General features: G+C 39.1%; 1 protein-coding gene across 4 annotated transcripts in view; it reads left to right on the top strand.

Moving 5' to 3' along the window:
* kif21b (kinesin family member 21B) overlaps window positions 1-13011 on the top strand; it is a 159092-nt gene that overhangs the window by 131409 nt on the left and 14672 nt on the right. For 3 of the 4 annotated variants that reach the window (XM_080210033.1, XM_080210034.1, XM_080210031.1), the window contains exons 28-31: window positions 112-150; window positions 4395-4531; window positions 6625-6805; window positions 11142-11306. In XM_080210033.1, coding sequence (XP_080066159.1) covers window positions 112-150; window positions 4395-4531; window positions 6625-6805; window positions 11142-11306 — 522 coding nt within the window. The remainder of the gene's footprint in view (window positions 1-111; window positions 151-4394; window positions 4532-6624; window positions 6806-11141; window positions 11307-13011) is intronic. The other variant, XM_080210035.1, reaches the window with a different exon arrangement.

Genomic DNA, 13011 nt, shown 5'->3' with positions numbered 1-13011 from the left:
ACACCTGCTGTTGCTCTGCCCTGTTCCCTTCAATTACTCTACTCAGCAGTCCAACACACTGGAGCTCTTCCATCTTTCTTCCCCATAATCCTGCTGCTGTTTTGTTCATAGGTCTGATGACAGTGACTCCTCTCTCTCGGAGGTTCCCAGGTACAATTTCTTTTGTCACCCCTTGCATTGTGCAGGCCTCTTGCTTCTGGTCTGACTAGGCCACACAGCTGATTGCTTTGCTGTTTGCATGTTACTATTTGTGTTACATCTGGTCAGCACTGCATCTTGTACCAAAAAAGCAACACTATTCTGCACATTAGTTGGTTGGTTGTTGACTACTTTATTGCATATTTTTGATGGAGCATTCTAATGTAAGGATGACTTATTTTCTCAGTCTGGTTTTTGATTTATGTACCTTTTTTGGTTGGGCTGATTTGCATGCACCTTTAATTTGATTTTGAGACAGTCAAACTAGAAGTTATCTGTCAATGTGTTTGTTACGTTGGATCACCAGGTGTTGGTAACTTTTCATTGGAATGACCAACTTGAATGAATGGAATGATTGGACCTGGGGCAAAGAGTTTAAATGAATGTGTTATTAAGTAAAGTTTTGGCTGTATGGATTCACTCACAGTGTTAGTGTCAATGATTTCAAATTCAGAACGAACATAAGGATCTCAAAACCAGTGCTCTATATTTCCCAGATGACTCTTCTTGTCTGTTTAGTGATATTGAGCATTACAAATGCAGCTTCTGTATAAACATATCATACAACTCAACCTTATATTAGACCTCACATTAATTCACACACAAACATAAGTAAAACAAACCATTTTAAAAATTCTACTTTTAAATTATATCTTGGGAGTCAATAAGGTTCAGACCATTAAAAGTTAGCATTAGACAGAAAGCAGAAAATCCTCCTTCATACAAAGAGTGACCAGGGAAGGGTGGGGATGAGGAGATGAGGATGACGTGCATGTGTATGTGTGGTGGGGGGGGGGGGGTTGATGGTGTCTTTATTTTGCTATGATCAGGGCACCCTTTAAACGTGATTTCAGGAAGGAGTTGGAGAGAGTGCTTTGGGCTAAAGGGATGAAAGGATGTGGGGGATGGGATGGAAGAAGAGGTGGGAACAGGTTACTCAGTTGGATGATCATAATGAATGACGGAGCAGATGCGAATGATTGACTCCTGCTCCTACTTGCTGTGTTTCTAAATTACCCCAACTTTATAAATTCCAAAAAATACAACTCTAGGCAGTGTAATCTCTCCTTGTAATTTTAACTTCTGGGAATTCCAGTATCATCCTGGTAAATTTATTCTGCATTCCCTCTAAAACACGTGTATCCTTCTTAAGGTATGGTGCCCAGAACTGCGCACGCAACTCCAGATTTGAGCTAACTAGGGTTTTGCATTGCTGAAGCACAATTTCTGTATCCCTGCATTCCATACATCTAAATATAAAGAGTAGTATTCTATTAGACGTTCTGGTTATTTTCTGTACCTGTTCATGAAAATTTAATAATCTGTTTACATGGACCACAGTGTCTTTGGACTTTGACTCTTTTAGCTGTTCACTATTTAGAAATACCCTGTTCTATTCTTTATGTTAATAACTTTCAATTAGCCTATATTGAAATCCATTTATCCCAGTTTTACCCATTTAATTAATCTATCAATATCCTCTTTGTAAATTTAAATCTCTACCTACACTGTTTATAAACTGCTTATGCTAGTGGAGGAGTAGAAGATTTGGACACCCATAATGAAAAGGAGAGATTTGGGGCCAGGACACTATTAAAATGACAGTAGGTGTTGAAACAGTCAGGTATGTGTAGGTAAGAAGAGACTGAAGCAAAAGGTGAAAAAACAAGATGGGCAAAAAATCAGTTCTGTGAGGTACAAATAGACTGAAGTGATGACCCTACTGGGGAGGGGCTGTTTCTAGATGTTGGAAAGGAGGTACAAGTTCTTGTGCAGTGTTGGGGGACTGAGGTTGGAGTTGTGGAGAAAAGAAGTCAGAGACAGCCTTGGAAACAACGCCTGGACGCTCAGGGGTTTCATCGTCCAGGGAGAGCGAGGTGGAGGAGGTGCCAAGAGAGTTGGTGTTGTCTCCTCTGCTTTGTGGAGGTCGGCTTGCCAAACAGCAACTGCATTACCATTGTTGGCAACCTTGCGTCAAAGTTGGAAATGGAGAGACTGAAATACCATGAGTTCAAAGGGAGAAAGGTTAGAGTTTGTGAGAGGGGAGCAGAAATATTGATACAGTCGATGTCACACGAACTATTCTCAGTGTAAAAATTGAGAGAGGGGCAAAAGCTGTCCAGTGATAAAAATCCAAGTCTGGATGGTGTGAGTATTGGAGCAGAACCGAAACATGGTATTTTGATGCATCTGCTCCTCCTGGCCTTCAAAGAGATTGAGATTGTACATTTGGGAAGTACCATTGAATTTGAAGGAGCTTCAGTAAATTGTTGTTGTTAAAACCCAGGCCAGAAACTCCAGGATTTTTTTATGAAGATAGCCTAGACCCTAAGTTTTGATATTTGAATTTGGCATGGGTGAACATAAGGTGTTGCACTCCAGGTATGATCAAAGTAACCCACTAGGAAACATTTATCAAACAAAGTTTATTTAAGAACACAGTTAAAATGTATTCAAAAGATTTTGTGTAACTTTCACCAATTACAAGAATCAAACATGACATAGTGTAAATCCTAAAAGCTAGCTATCCATGATGTTCCAAGTCAAACAACACTGCACAAACGTGCATCCCTTCCTAGACTTGACACAAAACACAAGTATACTAATGCGATGCTATACTTTGCAACTTTTTAACACCTGCCATGTGAATTGTTCCTTTGAATGTTGGATTAAAACTGAGGCCTCCAAGTCATGAAACTTTCCAAAAAGCCTCTGGAGAGAGAGACAGAAACACATCCTGCCTCCACCAACTTCTAACAGCAACTCATAGACAGCAGAATTTCCAATTCAGCGAGAGGGAAAACGTGAGACACTGCCTTCTCTCTCAAGTTTAAACAGCATTTGAGAAAAGTGAAACTAAAACCTTGGACTTTTCTGTGGGGTAAAAAAACTGTCCCTAGGCATCACCTGGCCTGACAATCATACTCCACGCTGCAATTCCAGAAGGATCATAAAATCCGAGGACACTGCATTAGCCCAGATTAAAAATAAACATGAGGTTCATTATGCTGATTCAGTAATAATTAGAGAATATTGGCTGCAGGCAAAACGGTGCCAAAATAAAACGCTGGGAGCTGGTTGAAAAAGCCTGCAAAGAAACGTGATTAAAATAGATTTCTTAAAGGCACAGTATCGTCACAGTTGTACAGCAACCTGGGTAGTACATATTTCAGCTACAGTGGGTAGGATTTTCCTGCCAGCTTCAAGATCCCGACATTGAATCAAATGCGGTTCCTCAGTCCATACTTGCCAGAAGTCAGATGGACGGGATCTCTTTTCCACAGAGACAACTTTCTAATTGTTTGCCTCTATGCTCACAGTCCTGTAAAGGATCTCAAGGGCAACTTAAATGGGAGAACCTCAGAAACATAAGTTGAAAACTATAAATTCATAAGGTCTGAGCAGGAAACCCCTCCAGTAGCAAAGTTTTGGCTATGGGTGCATCCCTCTCTTCTGAGGCAGAACTCCCTCCTCTGATGGAGCCCAAGCTCTCAGCAAAGAGGCTCCATGAAGCTGGTAGCTTCCCTGTGGTGGGGTTAGGGGGTCGGGGGGTCAATTTGGCCAGCAAGCCAGGAACATTAAATTGATTGCTCAATTATTTAAATAATTGAAGTCCTGACCAGGGATGATTTAAGGGATAACATTTGGGATGACACCACAAAGTGCGAGCATGACATTAGCTAACTCAAATTCATTGCTCTCCCCACAAACTCTATCTCCCTCTGAACTCATGGTACTCCATTCAGTAGCAAATATGTTTGTTTTTTTTTTACAAAGTGCAGCATTTTTATTGCCAACTTTGACTTAATGTAAGTGCTTATTCAGGTGTCACAAAATTAATGCAAATTGACCAAAACTAAGAGCATAGGTAATTTACTTTCCATAAATAGTTTATACTTTGTGCTTCTAAATATTGTAAAAGGCCAAAACCTCATATTCGAATAAGATTTAATAAACTAATAATGTTGCAAGTGTGCTAGATTTGGAATGTTGGTGTTTGAATGAGTAATCAACATGGCATTTTTTTTTCTTGACTTTGGAAAGTGAACGTAATATAGGATTTTCATCAAAATCACCCCATGTGTTTTTGTTCTTTTAGTAAGTAGCTACCATTCCAAATAAACCCATTACTACCTTGAGAACAACACTTAAATTCAAGGGGGTTTGTGTTAACCGATCATCTGTTCTTTTATCAGGGGTGTGATTAATCCAGTTGGTGGTGCCAAGGGCAGCAGGACTGCCCCACTGCAATGCATTTCTGTTGCTGAAGGGCACTCTAAGCCGGTGCTGTGTCTGGATGCAACCAATGACCTGCTATTCACGGGCTCAAAAGGTAAGAACTTAGTGAGGGGCGGGGGAGGGATGTGGAAGCTGGGTGGTGCAGCGGTGTTGAAACTGATTTTTCACCTCTGGTATGTTTGTTCTTTCTAACCCTTTTGGTGAACTTTGGTTTCTAGCTGGACGCATTTAGTGAAAGATCCGTCAAGCTAGTCTCAACAGGCTGACATAATCCCCGTGAGCTTTGTCCTTTTATTGAAATAAACAGTGAAAATGAGAGGTCTCAATCTCCCTGCACCACCCCCCCCCCCCCCCCCCCCCACCCGCCACCACCAAAGAGGTCTGTCGCTCATAAAATGTTTAGATAAATATTTTAAAGTTGGTTATTTTGGTCCAATGTCAGTAAGCAAGCCTATCATAATCTGTGAGGCAGTAAAGAGGAAAATCTGACTCGCAGGGCAGGATTTTCCATCCGCACTCACCCCAAGACCGGAAAATGCTGCCTGAAGTCAACAAACCTTTGCATGGTCCGTGGCCGTCCTGCTCCGATTCCCAGGGCAGGTGGGATGGGAAAATTCCACCCCTGACTTGTTTTCCATGATTCCTTAAGCAGATTCAATCTGCTTAACACAAACTAATTTTGCCTTTACATTACATTGTCAAGTTGCTTTCAGTTTCCAGATTTGATGCATATGATCATTTTTTTTTTCCTGAGCTTGATTGCATATTACATTGAACCAGCAGAAGATTACCTTGCAAGATTCATGTGACAAGAATTGTTTTGTTTCCACTCAAAATAAGTTGACTATTTCAAGTGTCTTCTGATTGCAAATCAGTCAGTGCCTGAAAATTGATTCTTGAAATACTGACATTGAAAGGAAGCATCTTTCACTGGATAACACAAACCATTTCAGATCTGCTATTTATGATGAAATCGTCAGCATTATTATGAAGAATATATTTATGATGATTTATAATTGCAAGTGGTGTTGCAGAATTTAATTGCAGAAATGACCTCCAATTCCAGCATATTTAATTCAGGAAGAGCTATTGAATTGTTCCAGTTGATTCAGATACCATATTTGCAACAAGGTTTAAAACCATTTCTTCTCCAGCTTTGTCACTTGCTACGCACTCATACCAAATGCCATGTACACAGAGCGGTGCCAGAAGTCACAATGTAACCAGCTGGTTGAAAAGGTGGGGAGTAATGTAGATTAATTTCCTTTTCCATTTCATTTCACCACCTTGTGGACTATTTGGCTGAGGTTGGGACCCCGTGTGTGAGGAATTGCGAATGTTAGTCTGTTTGTTGTCACGCTGTTGGACAACAAGTCGTGCCAACACAGTGTAAAACTAATAAACAGGAATTCCCAGCTCTTTAAAGAGAGGCAATTCTGAGGTCTGGGGGGGAAAAGGAGAAATGGAGTAAGCGGAAGCTCCTGTGTTAACCAATAAATGTAGAAAACAACATTTAATGTAAATGGGAAAACTAAATGCTTTTAAAAAATATATTGGCTTGAGTCAACCCAGGACAGAAATTTTGTGTAAAACTTGTGATGCAGTACCAGGGATCTGGTTTCAATTCCAGACTTGGGTCACTGTCTGTGTGGAGTCTGCATGTTTTCCCCGTGTCTGCGTGAGTTTGCTCCCACAGAAAGCATAAAAGGCAGCAGTGAGAGCAAGGTAGAGATGCAAATGTAAAGGCAAAATACTGTGGAAGATGAAATCTGAAAGTAAAACAGAAAATGCTGGAGAAATTCAGCAGATCTAACAGGATCTGTGGAGAGAGAATAGAGCCAGTGTTTTGAATCTGGATGACTCTTTGTCAGACGCATTTTGCTGTTTGTGTAAATGTGCAAATAGTTGCCTTCATTAATCAGGAGGACTTTTGTGTGATAATTAGGTATATGTGTTTCTCCTTGATGATTGGGAGACCATGTTTATTAATGCAATTCTAACTTAAAATCAAATTATGGTTTTTTTATCGGGAATCGGAACGAGCAAAGAGGCGAGCCATAGAAAAGTCTGTTGACCGCAGGTGGGATTTTATAGTTTTGGGACAAACAGCTGGAAAATCTCACCCTTTATTTTGGATTTGTGAGTTTTCTGTTTCTTTTTCAATGTTTCAATCTGTAATTCATTTAGATCGCACTTGTAAAGTATGGAATTTGGCCACTGGACAGGAAATCAGTACACTAAAAGGACATCCAAACAATGTGGTCTCTGTCAAGTACTGCAGTTACTCCAGCCTCGTGTTTACTGTCTCCACGTCATACATCAAAGTTTGGGACATCCGCGAGAGCCCCAAATGCATCAGGACATTAACGTAAGAAACTGGCTCTGTTGTCTAATGGGAACACCATTCGCCACAAATATTAAACCCTTTCACTGATTCTAATTGAACTTTATGTTTATTAATAACAAAAATAAGAAGTGTTGAACAGGAGAAGTTTATTGCTGATCTGGTCCTTTTACAGAACATGTGCAATCTCTTGAACATCAGCTGCTATTTTGTATTCTCCTCAGTGAACTGAAGATCATTAAATTAAACAATAGAATATCTACCTAGCTTTACTCCTTCATTTAAAAATGGCTAATCTCTCTTTGCAAATTATATTTCCTCGATACCTGCGGCTGACGGGCATTCCTACCGCATAGGATCTTTGTTAGGAGTAGTTTGCTGAAAAGGGTTTATTTGTGTAGTTACCCACTTGTTACTTTGTGAATTAACTCATATATCTGATGGATTTTTAAATGCATGTAAAGTTATCCGAATTCTGTAAGGGGCAAGAAAAGAAAATGAATGTAGAAATACAAGCTTCAAACAGAAAAGAGAGTAACTTCAACATCAACAAGGAATCATTGTTGAAATATTGTTCTGTTGAAGAAAATGAAAAGCGTAGGCCTGAATTTTCAGCATAAATATAGCTAGTTAGAAGTCTAAAAATTATGGTGAAGTTATTAGAAGACAAGATATATTTTCTCAAACATGGTCTGCCCCACACCTGCTATGATTCCTGTGGCAGGCAGGACAGGAAAATTTGCCCTGTAGGTTAATTAAGTGGCCCAAACTATGACAAACAGAATTCAGTCTGGGGAAGTTTGAGCTCATTTAGTTTGGATCTTAGAAAGACAAAATGGGATTTTTTTTTATAGTGATAGACCAGAAATTGCAAGGAGCAAAGTTATTTGGAACAGGATTAGTACCTGGTAAAAACATCACTGAAGTGTACGGTTAAAACAAGTAATCAAAAACGTCAGTGAAAGGTTGGCCTTGACTCAAAATAGCTTAAGTTGTAAAACAGTCAGCTGCTAAGGGAAAGGTAGATATTATACATTTAACTTTTATTGTTCAGACAATAAAGTAATTAACATTGTGAATAGTATATTTATATCGTTAGAGAGGCTCGGACATCTTGAAGTGAATTATAATCCTGGCTCCTCTTTAGGACTATTGTTGACCAGGCATACGATCTTAACCACTGTCACTTATAGTTGAGAAAGAAAGACCTCATTGGCACTTGAATGGGTCTGAACAACTAATCTAACTCTCCCTGAAGAACATGAATCAGGAGAGAATATTATTGTTCTCCAGATAATCTTGTTAACAGGTTTTAGATTATAACAACCCAATATTATAAGAGTCCAGACATCTCTTCTCAACCATGTACCTCCTGACTGAAGACGGTACTGAGATGGATTCTCAAGTTTTAATATGGAAGACTATATGAGACAATGATCAGAATTATCCAGTGTCGCATGACCCACTGCTACTGCCAGGAGAGTGGAGAATTTGGCACTCCGCCAAATCTCCATTAACTGCAGTGGGACTGGAAAACCCTAGCTGCATGCAAAGTTGGAGAATTCCAACCAACATATTTCCTGAACGATAATAAAATTTATTAAAAGAACCAAAATGAAGTTTATATTTGATGGAAAATCAATCACAGCATTAATAGTTCTAAGAAGAGAAAATATAATCTTGTTTATGATAGCAAATCCAGGTCTTAAATCTAATTTTTAAAAATCACTCTTTTTACATGTAAACATTGCCAGCATTTATTGCACATCTGTAAATGTTCAGTTAATGTTACAGTAAGATGTTTAAGATATCCACCAGCATTTAAAGTGGCATTTAAATCCCTCAGTAGAATGTCAGAGTTTAGTGAGATACCTCTATCCCAGTTCTTCACTACATTGACACAATGGTTAGCACTGCTGTCTCACAGCGCCAGGGACCCAGATTCGATTCCTGGCTTGGGCCACTGTCTATGTGAAGTTTGCACATTCTCCCTGCGTGGATTTCCTTCAACTGCTCCGGTTTCCTCCCACAGTCCAAAGATGTGCGTGTTAGGTGGATTGGCCATGTTCAATTGCACTATAGTATCAGAGAGACAAGCTAGGGTGCATGCATGGGGTTATGGGGATAGGGCCTGGATGGGATTGAGGTTGGTGCAGACACAATGGGCCCAAATGGCTTCCTTCTGCACTATAGGATTCAATGATTCTATGATTATAGTAGCTGTACCTTTACTGTGAGAAATGATGGAATGAATTCAATGAATCTAAAAATCCACACTATGGTTCTAGTATGTGTACTGTCTCTAAGCTTCATAAACTTATCTTTTTTACATATGGGTGTGTCACCTCTCTCCAGGTAGATTCACCTCCCTCTAATTCCCAAATAAGGTAGGGGTAACTATCGATTTCCAGTTAAAATCCAAATTATTTAACTGCCCCAGCAGGAAGCTGCAGCACATGCACTGGACAACATCTTCTGAAGTAACAGACTGAGGTCTGCAAATGGTGATAACTTCAAAACTACACAGTTGTCTCTTAGGATTAGAATTAAGTTCCCAGATTCAGTTGACAAGTGATTTGAGGGGCACCCATAGAAAATAAGGTTATCCATTGTTATACTGTGATAACTTACAATTTATCAATTCTCTGGTGATATATCCATGACTTTCAGGAAACAGTTTTGTCCATCAGAAATTGTCTTGTGGTAGAGAATGAGAACAATATACAATGTCCGATGCTGCAAGATGTTAGTGTCCTCAAGCACACAAGTGTGCCCAGGCATGTTCACCTTTGTCAAGCAGATGAATCCTGCTTTTATATTTTTTATCACTAGTTGATTGAAAGATCACTCCTTTTTAACTTTCTAACTCCTTTTTATAGCTGGATTCCTTTACAAATCTAACCAGGTTATGTAAAAGCTTTTTTGAAATCTTGATCAGACAAGATTTGGAATATAGGGTTTTATTTTGTTCATTGTATTAGGAAGTATACTAGCAATAGAAAGTGTCAGAGAGAAATATAAATGGATTATTTTCAGGTCACAAGGAAGGTTGATGGAATTAATTCATCAAGAATTCGAATTTCAGTTTCAGCTCCATAACAACTCAGTGCTCAAAAGGCGATTCAAGGACAGGATTTTCCAGCCTCGCTTGCCAACGGACCTTTGCATGGTCTTGTCCTGCCTGCTACTATTCCCATGGCAGGTGGATTGGGAACATCCTGCCCCAAGTGCCAGATTCACTGGAGACAATGTACACAACCAAGCAAAGAGTACCTTTCATGATTTTAAATAATATTTAAAATTGATTGTGATCAGTTTGATGATTGTTTTTCTTGCTTTGCCATTAGCTTTCCACTTTTAAATTAAGAGTTTGTTTGAGGGACAAGGAAATTCAGGAAAGAAAAGCAAGATTAAGTCAGTAGCTTTGCAGGGCTTCATATAATTTTACTGGATCATTTGAGCGAAAATTAAGTTAATTTAACTTGATTGCTGTTTGGGAATGGGGAAAGCAAGAGCACATCTGATTGATAGCAGGTCCAATATCAATTTATTATCAAGTTTTCCTAATGTAACAGCAGCTCACGTGCATCTTCTGGAATGAGATTGGATGATTAGCTTGCAGGGAGCTGGAATGATATTCTTGTTTTATCCTCATGTAACATGAAAATAGGTTAAATATGTAAATGAAGTACATGGATTCCGTTTATTCCAGGATCTCAGGAGGAGTTTCTTTATCATCACATCAGTACAATCAGTAGAGCAATCTCTAGACAGATCGTTGACCGAGGTTATTACAGTGCAGAGTGTGTCTGGAATTTTCCAGTCCTGCCCGCCGCAGGAATTGAAGCAGGTGGGACGAGACCATGCAAAGATCTGTTGACCTTGGGCAGAATTTTCTGGTCTTGGGGCGAGCGCAGCTGGAAAATCCCAATCAGAGAGAGACTGTGGTTCCTGGTCATAGAACCTAGGAGCATGAGTAGGCCATTCAGCCCTTCGAGCCTGCTCCACCATTCATTTTGATCATGGCTAATCATCGAATTCAATATCATGATTATTCCTCCTCCTCCTCCCCACCCCATATCCCTTGATCCCTTTAACCCTAAGAGCTATATCTAATTTCTTCTTGAAATCCGACAACGTTTTGGTCTCAACTACAGGTCGCATGATGATATCCAGGTACCTGGCTTATCTATGTGTTGAGCTTCTTAAAGAGATAACTCTTAAAGTGATCCAGTAACAAGTAGCAAGGCACTTCATGAAGTAATTGAAGATGAATTAATTTGAATTAATAGATTCCAGGGTGTTAATGTGCAACAGTTTAAAGACAAATAACTATATCTCTTTTTTTTTCTATGATCAGTTCCTCTGGTCAAGTGATTTCAGGTGATGCTTGTGCCAGCACAGCTAGTCGCACTGTGAGTATTGCACAAGGTGAGCACCAGATCAATCAGATTGCACTGAATCCTGCTGGCACACTCCTCTATGCTGCTACTGGCAACTCTGTTCGGATTTGGGATCTTAAGAAGTAAGGCACTTTTACTGATCATGTTTCATTGCTTTATATTTATGTCATTTAGAAGTAATTTTAACTTCTATCTACATGACAAGATTGGAAGTTCTTAATTATGTAACTGATATTTTTGATTCCTCACTATTGACTATTCTTTTCATTTATTAAGAAGTTGGCTGATGGTAAATGCTGGGTCATTCCAAAACCCAGAAGAGAAACTTGAAGCAACTGTTCACAACTGTATTTTACAATTTGATATAAAGTGAGGAAAAGTTTAAAAACCAGAGAATGATGTCCAGGACCTTTTTTGATGATTTTACATAAAAATAAATATTTATTAAACAGTAAAATAAACAATAATACAGTCAATTGAAGTACTGAACTAAAACAATGGCTATACACAGTATCACGAACTTTACCAGTTCCAAACACATTTATTTCACTACCTTCAGAACTAATTCTCTCCAAATCTCCATGGCATCTAATAAGTTCTTAAAAACTATAAACAAAATTCAGCAACAGTTACCACACCAGGCAATTATATCTCTTTGAGGATTCTTCTGAGGTAGAACAAAAGAACTGTTTTTCCAAGTAGCCTTTCTTCACAGACATGGCTTGCTGGGACTTAAAACAGCCTTTTCTGCTGTTGACTGAGCTCTGCAACAGCAATGCTTACATAAGTTGAATGTTTCTGATGTACAGTTTTTCCCTTTTGATCTTTGTTTATCTGAACTAATCTCTTCAGAAGTCAAACTTAATGACCTTCATTTCAACGTAAATGAAAAGTTCACAACTTGTCTCCTCCTTTGAACCCTTAACACCTCATTCAAACCCTTCTGCATCTAATTGTTATCAGCTTGCCTTGGGTAAACATACGTTCGCAGTGTTGGGAGGTTCATCAACATATCATTCCGTGAACACAACCAAACTGACCCTGCCTTTATACAGCCTATATTTTCCATAGTTTTTTAAAAACTATACATTTAGCAGAAAACATTCCAATTTATCGGATTTCCCTGATAATTTCATGCTATCAATAGTTTTTCTGACATATTTAAAATCTGTATTAAAGATGATTACTTATGAAACTGGCTATATCCTTCAAAAAAAAACAATCACTTGCTGATTCCCAAACTTCTCAAACATGAACAAAGCAAAAGTCTGAATGTTTCTTACTTGCCTGATAAAGATGACTACAACCACGCTCAACAATTTTAACAACTTCCAGAACAGAGAAGTCTACTTAATCAACCTAACTACCAAACCCTGTGACGACTAGCAATCAGTGTGTACTATCTACAGAATGCATGGTAACAATTTGCATTAGCTGCAGTTGTCTCTAATTCAGGACGGTACATAGCGGGGCAAGATCTTGCCTTCAAGATCTTGCCCAAGTACACGCCATCCAGAATTGGAGACTATCCCTTCGTCGTGGCTGGTTCATCGGCATTATGGGAGCATTTTCGCCACAGGGACTGCAGCAGTTCAAGAAGGCAGTTCCCTCATGGATAACTAGTGTTGGTCAATACATGCCAGCCTTGACAGTGAATTCACAACCTAAGAATTAATTCTTAAAAGTCAGTCATTTCAGTGGATGGTAAAACTTGGAGGGGAAAATAAAGTGATGTTACTTTTTCTTAGAATGTTTGCTTTGCAGTGGTAATGCTGGTTTCTTGGTACAGGAATCTTAGTTGTCTCACATACTTGACCTCCTTTGATC

Source organism: Carcharhinus amblyrhynchos, chromosome 22, assembly GCF_965287045.1.
Source record: "Carcharhinus amblyrhynchos chromosome 22, sCarAmb.v2.hapA, whole genome shotgun sequence".
Taxonomy (NCBI): domain Eukaryota; kingdom Metazoa; phylum Chordata; class Chondrichthyes; order Carcharhiniformes; family Carcharhinidae; genus Carcharhinus; species Carcharhinus amblyrhynchos.
This window is presented reverse-complemented; position numbering and strand designations above follow the sequence as displayed.